The sequence below is a fragment of the Rhipicephalus microplus genome, chromosome 5 (genome assembly GCF_043290135.1).
Source record: "Rhipicephalus microplus isolate Deutch F79 chromosome 5, USDA_Rmic, whole genome shotgun sequence".
Taxonomy (NCBI): Eukaryota; Metazoa; Arthropoda; class Arachnida; order Ixodida; family Ixodidae; genus Rhipicephalus; species Rhipicephalus microplus.
In genome coordinates, this window is record NC_134704.1 from 49,524,268 (window position 1) to 49,537,437 (window position 13,170).

The following is a 13,170-nucleotide window of genomic DNA, read 5'->3' on the forward strand; positions in this document are numbered from 1 at the left end:
TGGCCGGAAACGATTTCTCCGGGAGACGCTCCTTTCCACTCCGCGCGCCGTCGTTTTCTTTTCACTGCAGCATGTTCGTTCCGTCGCTTGCTGCTGCTGTTAGTAGAGGAGAGTGAAAAAAAGAAAACAAGAAACTTCTGAGTGGGGGACATGCTTTTTCACGCGGAAGGAAATCTCGAGGAGCATCTGTTTGTTCCGGCCTTGCGTGCTTGTGTGTGTTCTTTCGCGCTATAGCTTCCGGACTTCTTTTCTCGTTTGTCGTGCGCGCGTGCGTGAACACGTGCCTTCCGTGCGCGTGTTTAAACAAGCGTACCGAAACAAAAGGAGGCAAGAGTTGTGGAAAGGGTGTGTGGAAATAGAAACAGCGGGGGAGAGGAAGGTGGACGAAAGAGTTTGTGTTTCTCTGAGCACCAATATCGCGCTGCTTTGTTCTTTCTGTAATTTTTTTTTTTCGTTTTCCGCTTGAAAGCTCGCCATTGTTCTGTTTCTACGTACCCGGAGGGCCCTTCGCAAACGTACAGCGCTGATGCGGTTATTTTGATTGATTGGATCTGTTTGTTGTTTTTTTCTTGTTTCTACCATCCGCTTTGTTGTCGTCTAGTTCGAAGTCATTTGCATCAATTGCGACCTGTTCAACTTTCCGGCACTCCTGCTTCACCTCGTGACCTCGATGCGTTATACACAGATGGGATCAAGATTGGACTTCGCGGCGCCTTCCTTTGCACCATCCTTCTTTCTCAATATATTACTTTTTTATTTATCTGCCCGACTTGTTGCTCGTGACCCGCGAGGACTCTTTGTCCTTGCTTGTTTAAGCGTTGTCTTCCATAAAAGGAGGAGCTGTTGGTGTGTGTGTGTGTGTGTGTGTGTGTGTGTGTGTGTGTGTGTGTGTGTGTGTGTGTGTGTGTGTGTGTGTGTGTGTGTGTGTGTGTGTGTGTGTGTGTGTGTGTGTGTGTGTGTGTGTGTGTGTGTGTGTGTGTGTGTGTGTGTGTGTGTGTGCGAGGACTCTTTGTCCTTGCTTGTTTAAGCGTTGTCTTCCATAAAAGGAGGTGCTGTTGGGGTGTGTTGGGGTGTGTGTGTGTGTGTGTGTGTGTGTGTGTGTGTGTGTGTGTGTGTGTGTGTGTGTGTGTGTGTGTGTGTGTGTGTGTGTGTGTGTGTGTGTGTGTGTGTGTGTGTGTGTGTGTGTGTGTGTGTGTGTGTGTGTGTGAATTTGAGAGGAAGGAAGCACGAGATGATTGAACGGTGTGGAGAGAAAGACATGGGAGGCCAAAAAAAGGAGGAGGGTTAAATATAGGCAGTGAGGTTAATCAGTGCTAAGCCTGGTGAGCGATACACTGTACTGGGAAAGGGGAAGAAAAGCTAGTAAGAAGATATGAAGATTATTGTTGCTTTTGATGTAGCATCTTAGCGCTTGACATCACAACCTAACATTAAGGCCAGTATCATTAAAGAGGCCCTGACACTCTAAGGAGTGATCTAATTACTTCACTGAAGGAGCTTGTTTCCTCGAGAATCGACTGCCGCAGAAATTTTTAGAATCCAAAATACCAGTGTCGTTAACAAGAATTTACTGCACGCTCAAAACGCTTTATCTTTCCTTTAGTACTAGCGAGCATACTGAAAGCTACGCAGGGAGCAGGATGACGACGGGCCAAGGGGATATCCCTACGTCAGCGTGCGTCATGAGCATGGGCACTTTTCTTTCTTTCCTTTTTTTTTATTGAAACTTGCGGCTTACTTTCGGCAGAGTCATTCGATACTTTGATCTAATGAATGACTCTGCTCGATATATTGATGAAGCATTGAATGACTGCTTTCAATGTGGTCGCAAGCATGCGCACAAGCACGTGGTGGCATCTTGCGGCGGCCACGGTAACTATGCTGCTCACGATGATGAAATTAGCCAATGGCTTTAGACTTCGGTATATGACAACAGTTCTAGAGATAAGAGAGAGCGAAATCCAGATCACTTTGGTGATTATTTGTAAATTCCAGGCCTGATGTGACGTTATAATGTGCGGCTTGAAAATTTCAGTTTGGCGCATATTGATTTTCTTGCGGTCCGCGTCCTCGTCTTTTTTTTTTATATAGTATATGGACTTCGCCTTCGAGTATTTTTTTTTTAGTTTCAGTCGAATACATAAGGGTTATTCTCTATGGGGGTCTTTTTCTCGGGGAGTGGAGGCGGGGCTTAAAGTTTGCGTTACCATATCCCCTTTTCTTGCAGGACCGACGGGCCTTCGTGATCCGTGCGCTGGACAAGTTCGCGCGTGTGGACGCTCCCGACGACAGCCGGCTTGGACTGGTGGCGTTCGGCCAAGTGGAGCCGTCCGTGCGGTTCCCGCTCACCACCATGAACAACTCGAACACCCGCGCCAAGCTGGTGCAGAGGCTACCGGCTCCGAACTCGAAGTTCAACTCGTCGCTCGAGGACGGACTCTCCAGGGCGCTGCAGGTGAGAAGAAGGGGGCGCTCTAGGCGGGAACTTGTGTTTGTACTACTGCGCCGTATATTCACACTGCGGCACCCTGGACACATCACTTCGCTAAACAAGAAGCTTTTCCAACAGTTTAGTTGTCCTTGGCGTGTCTGTCTGTTCTCAGGTCCTCTATAAGTAAGGTTAATATTAAGTTTTTACGAATGCTGTCAGTACTGACGTGCTGACATCATCCAATGCAGGAAATGTCCTATGTTTAGAGTATGTTCAACTGGACGCATACTAATGAGAGTAAACGATCCCCTGATATAAATCGGAACACCACAGTACACACAGATGCAATACTGAAACAAAATTGGCCCCATATCTGCATGTAGTCTGCAAATATCGTCGAAATTCGATAGTCTTGCGTGTGGAGAGAGTGAATAATTTATTTAATGTTCGGCGCATGAAAATCGGTTAATGGTATTTTGGAGGCGCTGCGTTAGAGTGCCACGAGCATACAGTGGAGGCGAACGAACGAATCAAGGCACGTCACACGTGAGACATGAGCGCCACCTGGCAGTGTTCTTGGAAAACGACGCATGTGCTACTGAGACGAGTGTGCACGCCCGTCTCATAGGTGATAAGGTGTAGAACGCAAGGCGACTGATAGGTGCCACCACCATCGCGTCTTAGCAAAGCGTTGGAAACACTCTCCTTTTTCGTGCAAGCGTTGCACGGTCAGCACAGCGTGATTGGCGCTACGGTCCTTAAAATTACTTATGTATGCCTTTTCTAGTAAAAGATGCACATGCAGAATATATACGTGTTGTTATGGTGCCCCAGACTTGCGCAATGATCGCTTATTAATTGACAATTGCACAAGTATGAACGCTAACTCCTGAGCAACATTGGTGGGCGCTGCGGATAGGGTCGGCCGTTTCGAGTACCCGGTGCCGTAAGAGTGGACAAACAGACAAATGTACAGACAGACAGACATGCAGACAGACAGACAGACAGACAGACAGACAGACAGACAGACAGACAGACAGACAGACAGACAGACAGACAGACAGACAGACAGACAGACAGACAGACAGACAGATCAAAATGTTTGCGTCGAAGGTCCCCAAGAAAGACTATCGTCTTTAAAATCCGCACTGTATGTACGCTACACCGAGTCATGTACGAGGTATGGTTAGGATGAAGCCACAATGCGGTCAGACGTGAACCGTCTTATTACGGTTTGTGTCGCGTTTGCGCTGAGGTGCCCACGGATTGAATCCGCTATCTCCGCAGCCAACATTTTCCCCCGGCGCGAGTACTTCTGTTTGGACTATGGGGTCCGTAATCTTAGCTTCTTCTTTTTTTTCATCTTCGAAGTGTCTTTGATTAAAGCTGTCCGAGCAGGAAACGTCTGAGAACGATTGATAACGCGTGGGCGAGACAGGACCGGGAGTGAGTATGTCTTGTGCCGCGATATGTCCTTATTTACATGAGAAAGCGTACCGCCCGGTCGGTGACGCCGATACGAAGCACTAATGCTTTCGCTTAATGGGCTTAAAAGGAAGCCGCTTCCCGGCTTGTATTTAGACTTCATCAGAGCTGTAAGGAACACCGTGAACGACAAAAAATAAAAGAAATAACGAGCCATACAGCGTCGCTTTAATCTTACAACGCGCCCTGCCACGGGGTATACAGTGAGTGAATATTAAGATTGGGGTGCTTGTTTAATTCAGATGCTGAGCGAAGACCGCGAACTGCCTTACCCGAGCTCCAATGGCTCCGCCGCCGCCGCCGGCGGTGTGATCCTGTTGCTAAGCAACGGGGACATGGAGGCCGACGTGGCGGAACGCTTTCAGGAGTCGCTGAGGTCGTCCCAGGTACGTACAGAAAAAAGACGGCAAGTGATCAACGCTTGTGATCGTACATTTTATAGGTGTTAACCTATATATCTGATGACAGTAATGTTTTAATTAATTAGTCAATTAATTAGGATCCCGCACTCACTATGAAGCCTATGCACTTTAAATGTGTGTGTCATTATTTATTCTTTTCGCGAAGGCCCCTGTCGACATTCTAAACACCTTTGTGGGTTTCTGTAGGAAAACACACTTTGGCGAAGCTTTGTCCCATGGCTTAATTAATTATTAGTTACTAGGGCCATCGTACTCACAGTAGAAAAAATCTGTTTGTATTTACAAAAAAAAGTTATATTGAAAGTCATAATAATTCTTCTTGAGCTTCGGTAAAAACCAGAACTCTTCAGTACTCCTTGAACTTCACTCGGGAATTAATGAAAAAAAAATTTATTGCTTTCACAGCACTACATTTTAAGACGATGCGAGCCACACGTCACGCATTTCCAACTACTGGAGATGGCATTATAGGGTACTTATTGAGGCATTTGATTGAATTCGATATGATTATGCGTGCCGCCATATTACCCGTGTGAGTTCGACGTGCACAATAAGAAACGAGAGTTGGTCAAATCCATCTTAACTGTCAAACGATGTTTCATAATTACGATACCCAGAGTGCTTCGAACCTGATCAAATCCTGTGAAAAAATTGTGATTAGAAGACTAACTGAGAATATAAAAAAACCCTGAGTTTACTGGTTGCCCGAAGGTGGTGGAATAGTATTCATGGTTACGGTGCGGCCTCGTTATGAGGGCGGCAAAATTCTACCGGCCCATGTGCTATGATTTAGCTGCAATTTGAAGAATTCCTGGTGACCAAACTTTCCGGAGTCCTCCACCACAGCTTTCTTCAATCATATAGTGCTTTTGAGACGTAAAGCATTGTGAATTATTTTGGTGTATCATAACCATGCGCCATTTGCTCAAAGTGCACACCCTTGCAATTTTTTTAATAATGACGCACAATCGTTGCCACTCAGGGCATGGTAGCGCTTGATATACTAGGTGGTAAGCAACGAGATCGCCTTCCCTAGTCATCTAAGAGGTGGGTGCAAAGTGAACCCCATACATTGACATAATAAAAAAAGGAGGGGTGCTGCAACGACCCTTCACCCCCCCCCCGTCCCCCCGAAGGGAAACTCCGCGCATATCTACATGTACATCAGCCTTATTGACGCTACAGAATGTGTTCGAAAAGGCAATATGACGCGTTATATTGCTGGTCTGGTTGCTTATATCGACAGTAGTAGAATCTACCCTGTCCTGAAGTTGACGCTCACGCGACGTTTTCAAAGAAAAGACGCATGGATGTACTGAGCCCTCAAGTGCACACTGTCAAGTCGACAATGGCGTGGTGGTCTCTAACAACTGCGCGGGGCTTGCACCGTCTAGGTTCGACTGCAGAGCCTGGTGTACCCCAGCTCGGCGACTCCGGGCGCGCACCTGGACTCATTGGTGGAGCACACCGGGGGGCGCACCTGGCACGTCCACGAGTCCACCGTGGGAGACGAGCAGCGAGGCAGTGTGGCCACTCAGGCCGAACTCTACGAGGCCTTCTACTCGCTCCTACTGCGAGGATACTCCTGGGACGAGACCGACAACTACGTCATGGTACGCGTTGGTTGTCTAACAACGAATAACCACGTCATTCAGTGCAACACTAAAGACATCGAGCCCGGGTGGACTCGATACCTATAGTGTTGCAGTTCACCTTGTTATTTGTTCCTATAAAGCTTCATATAAATCTCTGTGAAGTTGATATAAAGCTTGAATGATTGATCCGTTTTCGATGCTAGTAAAGCTATAAAGCTTGAATGATTGATTCGTTTTCTATGCTAGTAAAGCTATATACCTGCGGTGACCAAGTGCTCCAGTTAATTTTCCGAGACTATTGTTTAATACTGAGATACAAGAATATTGTCTAGACATACCTCATCTTTAAGTATTTGCTTCATATGCTTGTACAATTGCAAACACTTGCGTAAGAGGCTCATGTTCGTGTTATTGACCTCGTTTGCCAGCCCTGTACAATAATGTGATCTTGTTACTGCTACTGTTTGAACCATAACTGCTTGTGCGTACTATAATGCGTTACTCTGTTTTACTTACCTACTGTGGATCTTCTCTCTGTATGAGGAGACCAGGTTCGCCTCAAACTGTTAGTTGCAGTTCTTTCATTGCCTGGTCGCCCTCGCAATTCAAGCGCGAAATGCCTTCGATTCAATCGCCTGCAGATTGAGAAGCGCGAGTTCGGCGAGGCCGAGCAAGCGGCCGGTCCGCTGCTGCTCAACTTCGACATCGACCACAGCCTGGCTCGCCAGCTGCTCGTCGTGGTCGTCGGCTACGACTTCGGCAAGACCTCGCTGCCTTCCATCCCCCAGGAAGGGCTGGAGCTCATCGCGCCGCCCGGCTCGCCGCAGGCCAGCTACCGCTACAACGACTACGCGTTCAACTTTGACTACGAGTTCTGGAGCTACACCTTCCGCATCAACGATCCGCCCGTGAGTGAAAACTTATACACTTATAACTTGCGTTAATGAACGGTTGGGCGATTTATTTCATGCTTACGCAAAATGACGGAGTAACATCACTGCGCCGAAAAACAAGAGCGGACATCACGAGCGCTGACTTAGAACTGAATTTATGAGAAGAAAAGAGCGGAAAAAAGAACCATATCAGATAGTACGCATGCGCGCGCACTTGCACAGACAGTTCCGGCAAAACCCACTAAAAAAAAACTGCAACAATGTCATTTTGGTATCACACTAGATATCTGCAGTAGAATGAATCCTTTATCCAGGAGACTCAGTGAGGATTGGCTGACACATGTCTCGCCGAAAGATCTAAACATCGCAAACAAAAAAAACGGACACACAGACACGCACACAAAACAGTGCTGATTCGCAACTGTTTTACTGCTTCGGATGCAAGGTCTTTTTATGGCATGGATCAGAGCAACGAAAAAGTGATTACATGAAATCTCGCGATGATAGTGCTACCTGAAGCACTGTGGCCGGCAAAGGGCAACCATGCAAGAAATGGCGGTCGTGCAGTCTAAAACTTCAAAAGTGTAGCGCGCTCACGATATGCAAAGCGAAAATCACAAAAAAAGAAAACTCAAATTATATATCCCAAGACCAGTTTAGAAGACCGGACCAAACAATCCACGGAAGTTTGCAAAATTACAAAAATAAGAACACGTGTTCAACGAATTCTATTGAGAAGGTATGGGCTCCAAGTGATATATCTCCTTCTTTGAGAAGGAATGTGTAAATTTGTGTGACTTTCGTATCTGTGTGTCTTTATGTGTTCCGTCTTTTTTGCGCCTTTAAACCTGTCGTGAATATTGTCGCCGCGCCTCAACCACAGCAAACCAATCACACACATTCAGTGCCGCACATTATCGATGAAAGATTTTTTTCCCTCATGCATCAACCCTGTGGAATACCCTCCCCGACAATATTGTCCGTCCACAGACCACACGACTTTTCGCAAAAAAATAACAATGCATATGACCTAAATTTCTTTTGCTTACTTGTTTCCTTTATTAGAGATGCTTTTCTTTCCTTTCTTCGTATTTTCTTCCTTTTTCGGCGTTTTGTGTGATTAAGACTCCCTCATATAGTGTTTGCCCCCGCCTTATGTAATGCCTCCGGGCCCTTAAGGCTTCAATACATGAAATGAAATGAAAATGTAAGAAACATGTTATTATGCCATTTATACAGGTGACTGTGGTCTACGGCACTCTGTAAGGGCATTCATCAAGCGAGACACTATCGTCAGCACAATCAAATATTCATGAAATATGTCGCTCCAGCTAGACAAAAATATATCGAAATAAGGCGCTTTGCAAGATTTAAGCCGGCCATGGCTACTGGAAAAGAAAAGCGTCGTGGAGTAACTTCGCTACAGAATGAAGCAATCTATCTGCTAACAAAAAGAAGAGAAAATGTCCACCATCTACTCAACACACTGTAATGAAATGGAAGCATCTTCACACAGCAAGATCCGTAGATGGCGTAAATACCCTCGGATGCATTGAAGCAAATAACAATATTAAGTTCTCGTTGGTTCAAATAAGCAAACATTTGCACAGGCCTATCATAGTATTTGTGGGAAAAACGAAATGAATATGACCGGAGTAGTTAAAGCTCCAACTAGCAGCGCGTCATTGAAAATACAGCTTTGTACGAAGAAAGCAAAAATGATATAATAGAGAGGATAACCACGATGCTAAACTACAATCGATCTAACAGCATATGGTTACAACGAACCGGTTAAGTGGCTGATCGCCGCTGGCCCGCTTTTAATAAAATACGGATAGAGATCGTACTCCTTATCATAATCATCATCATCATCATCGTCTTCTTTTCATTCGGTACGTCTGCATCATTAGCGTTATGAGTCAGTCTATGTACTAAATTATTTCCCTCCATTTTTTTTTTCTTTGCTTCTTAATGTACCTGTACTAGATGTCTGGATAAGGGAGAGTTAGCCAGCGCCGCTCGTGGCTACGGTGGGAGCTATCGCCATAGATTTCCGTCTTAAATTCGATTAAAAGGGCGTCCCGACACACGGCAAAACTTGTGCGTCCTATAGCTACGTATCAGAACGCGTGGCAGCGGCAGATATTTCAAGATCCTGACGACACGCTCATTTTTCCGTGCCTCCGGCGACCGAGACTCCGCAATGTCACTTATACAGGAAGGGGGGCTCTTAGTAGATATATAAGTGAATAGACGTATACCTAGAGAGGTAGAGGGGGAGGGAAAACGTCGACTCGACTCGGGGACTCCTGTACCAAGGACTCGTTTCACCAGCGCCCTGGCGACGATAAATCAACGTGACACGGCCGCCGCTCTCGATCTGCCCAATGCCTCGTTTCGGCGAGCTGTTCAATTGCTTCCGACTGGCGTTATATCCCCTTCCTCGCGCCGGAAATGACGCGAAGGCAAGCGAGAAATGGAATAGCACTGCTCAGCAGCAGCAGCGTCGCTAAAACAACGACAGGCCTCTTCCGAGGCTGAAGCCTTCGCGAGCTTACTCGGCGGCGTAGGAGCGCCAGATAAGTTCCAAAGCTAAGACTTCCTTAACTTCAGCTTCACTGGACTCGCTCTGTTTCTACGGGACAGCTAGGGGAGGGTTATCGCTTCGAGAATCAAGGGAATGTACGTGTGTGTTCTTTCGCGTGTACGTGTGGGAAAGGGGGGACGGAAGGGGAGTGGATGCACGGGTGCACCGAATGATTGTGGGACACTCATTTATTTGGAATGTCCTTATTTGCCCTTGATGCTTTATCTTTTTCCTTTCTTTCTTTCTTTCTTTCTTTCTTTCTTTCTTTCTTTCTTTCTTTCTTTCTTTCTAAATACTTTTCTAGATTCCCCTTATTTACATTGTTTTTCTTTCACTGCCTTGGTTGTTTCTCCTACCAGCGCCAAGTAATGAAGAAGTTTTAAGCGGGCACGAAATACGAAACGTTAGGTTAAGCTGGGCTAGGCTGGTAGATTACTCGACGCGTCAAGAACGATAAAGCATCGCGTGGATTGTCTTTCGCGGGAGCATCGACCTCTAGGTTTATCCTTCTTTTCTGGCACTCTTGCGAACTTGCTCTTCATATAAAAGCTTCAGGGTAGCTTCTTGTCCGCACCATCAACCTCATCCTCACCTACGGTGCTCATCTACTGACCCGAAAGTCGTGAGTTTGATACTAGCACATGGTCTAAACTTTCGTAGCCTTGCGCTACGGCTCGACTTATAATTATGTCGCAGATTTAGTGGGCCCGTGCTCGTAAATTTACGTGCGCCTTGAAGGACCCTTAGTCATCGGAGTTTCCGAATACCTCCGCTGCGACGTCTTTCATAATAAAATGGTGGGAACGTTGAAACCCAACCGATATTACATCATTAGACGTGATTATCGTCGAGTTTATCTTCTGCCACTCTCGCACAAATACATGCACAAATACATGCACAAATACTAATGTTCTCGAAAACGTGTATGCATAAATACTAATTAAACCTACCCCGCCGTAGAATATATCTTGGCTTAAGAAATAATTTGGGTACCTTGGCATTGGTGTTGCCGAGCATGGAGGAAGAACCAAGCGGGGCGACCGTTCTTAGCATGCCAGCCAAGCCTAGCCTAGGTGTAGTCTCTTCAGCGTAGACTCTGCCTAACCTTCACACTGTATGCAGCCTTCGGATGCCCCAATTCCTGGTTAACTTCCCTGCCTTCTCTCATTTTATTCTCTCTCTCTCTCCGCCTAGACATAGCTAAACGACCATAGAGAGGGTCAGAGGAGCCTGGAAAAGCCAAGTTGATGCCTTCTATTTTTGTTTATATTATGTTTCTATCATACCGTTTGCCTACACGTCCAAACAGTCATCCTATATAGCTAGCCACTGTTGGCTTGAATGTGCATTGTTGGCTGTCCGCTGTTTTAAAAGCAACATTACGGGTTCAATCCTGGCTACAGCGACCGCATTTCAATGGAGGCGGAAGGCTATAGGCCTATGTACGATGTCGGGAAACATTGAAGAACACGAGGAGGTCGGCATTTCCAGAGTCCTCCACTACTATGGCCTCCCTCGTTATCATACGGTGGTTTTAGAACGTTAAGCCTCGGGTAGTATAACATTACGTGTCTTCCCCTGAACTCAAGCCAATCGCTGAGTTTCCCAAACATTTTCTTCTTTTGCGTTCTTTGACGCCGCATGCTTCAAGCTCGCGGCGGCAACCGCATCTCCCGTGGCGCATGGCATCCCGCACAACCGTGCGCTCAGCAGCAGCAGCAGCAGCGGCAGCAGCAGCAGCAGCGCTGTGGACACTGTGATCCCGCACGCAGTCGAGCGGGCCCAGCTTTTCTACACGACGGATGGGGAAAAACTTTTCTGCGATTTTTCAGCCTTTAACCCCATGGGCTTCCACTTCCTGCATGCGATCCCTTCCCTCGCAACTCTGCCTAAACCCCGCACTGTAGAAACGTGCAGTGCTCGAGAACCTATAATAACTATTCTCAGCGTGATGTTTTTTTTTACAGCAAAAACTGTTATGAGATCACAACTCGGGTCATGCGTGGCACCGTACTTGTCCGCCGCCGCCGCTGGTGTCCGTATCTACTACACTAAATAAGATTTTAAAAAAAATTTAGTGCCAAGCACACAGTGAGACGCCAACCCGGGTCCGATGCTTGCCAGCCCAGAATTCTACCAGCGAGCCACGCCGGTGCTTGGGACTTGCTCGCAAACTTGCCTTAGGCAGGCTTGATGCTGGGAAAGGTATTACGTTACTAGTAATAAAGCGTAGGAGTAATAATTCGTTCTACCTGAAGTCCAAGTTGGCGAATGCCGGTCCAGAAAACATACCGTTATATCAGGGCATTAGGATTCTGGAAGTACCGGTGTACCGTACGGTAAGCATGAACATACTGTACCATCGAAGTTGGCTGGAAGCCATTTTAGTCAGCGATACCTCTGTGAAATGTCACTTCGATAATCTCATCAGGTTGTCGCGAGCTGAACCAGGCAAGCGTAGCAGTGTTATTGCGGAATGCTTGAGTATTCCACTTCACTGCTGGTGCGAATTCTCGACATCAGCTAAAATGCCGAACGAGTTGCCTTTTTAGTTGATCGAGTACACTTGTCGAAAACAAACAAACACGTCTATAATTGTGTGGTTGGACGAAGCGTGACAAGATGTTGATGCCGTCATACGGTGACCCGGTATTTCGTAAACCATTTGCAGATTTTCGGTATTTCGTAAACCAGAATGCCGGAGAGGCCACGGAACCCTCGTAAATCAAAGGTGAAACGGGAGTCTTAGTTATGTTGGAAGGAAATATAAGACGACCCTAATAGCAGGTAAAATTTCTCGGGGGGCTAAAGAGCAATGATCATTCGGATTTCACCACAGCTATACAGTACTTCACCAATTGTATTGAAAAAGATATGAAAAAAAAACGAAGCACGACAGTTTTGAACTCCAACTATGTCATGTGCACATGTCCACATCTCTCAGTAAATAAATATGTCGTCTGCGGAATAAACACCACAAAAAAGGCGACTTACAGTTGGTGGTTTAGAATAGCGATCAGTCGTCCATCCTGTTTACGAATTTTAGTTCCTCGCACTACGTACCACGTGCTTATTGCTCAAAGGTGCTGCCGCACAACATCCCAGAGCGCTTTTTCTTGCTTTCCAGTTTTCTTCGGGAGCTCATGCTGCTTGGAAAAAATATTTCGAACGTGAAGCGCTAGTCGTACGTACTGATACAAAAATGTTTTATTGCGATAGCACTTATATGGGCAGTCTCGGCTGCTTTTTGCCGTCGCCGCCACCACCGTCATTCACGTGTATGCATATGTATGTATATATATGCGGGGAAGGATGTGCTAGCCTCCTCTTTCTGAGGAGCGAACATCGCCTTTCTGGCCGGGCTCGTCTGCGCGCGCGCTTATCTCGCCAGCGAACAAAAATAAGGGGGGGGGGGGGGGGTTGCTGCGCTATCACAACAACGATCAGTGGGCGCCTTGTGCCCCCCCCCCCCCCCCCTTTCAGCAGGCGGGACCTTTCACGGGCTGCGCTCTCAACACAAAAAAAAAAAAGATGGTGCCAAAAGTCTGCCTGGAGTGGCCGTGTTCTCATACACCAGTGTTTTGTACAGTTATGTAAGATCAGATCTAAATGATTTGACTGCCAGCCTCACTTAGTATTTCAACGCCGTCACTACGCATGCACCTAGCCTTGTTGTGGTCATCTACTGTGGCCATGCCGCAGGAAATTTGGTTACTTAGCAAACGCATGTTTACTACAACTAATATTGCTTCTAAAG

General features: G+C 46.6%; 1 protein-coding gene across 1 annotated transcript in view; it reads left to right on the top strand.

Annotated features, from left to right (window-relative positions):
- LOC119173875 (calcium-activated chloride channel regulator 2) overlaps nucleotides 1–13,170 on the top strand; it is a 387,319-nt gene that overhangs the window by 358,891 nt on the left and 15,258 nt on the right. Inside the window, exons 7-10 of the mRNA XM_037424657.2 lie at nucleotides 2,228–2,455; nucleotides 4,159–4,302; nucleotides 5,733–5,951; nucleotides 6,575–6,841. Of these exons, the coding sequence (XP_037280554.2) occupies nucleotides 2,228–2,455; nucleotides 4,159–4,302; nucleotides 5,733–5,951; nucleotides 6,575–6,841 (858 nt within the window). The remainder of the gene's footprint in view (nucleotides 1–2,227; nucleotides 2,456–4,158; nucleotides 4,303–5,732; nucleotides 5,952–6,574; nucleotides 6,842–13,170) is intronic.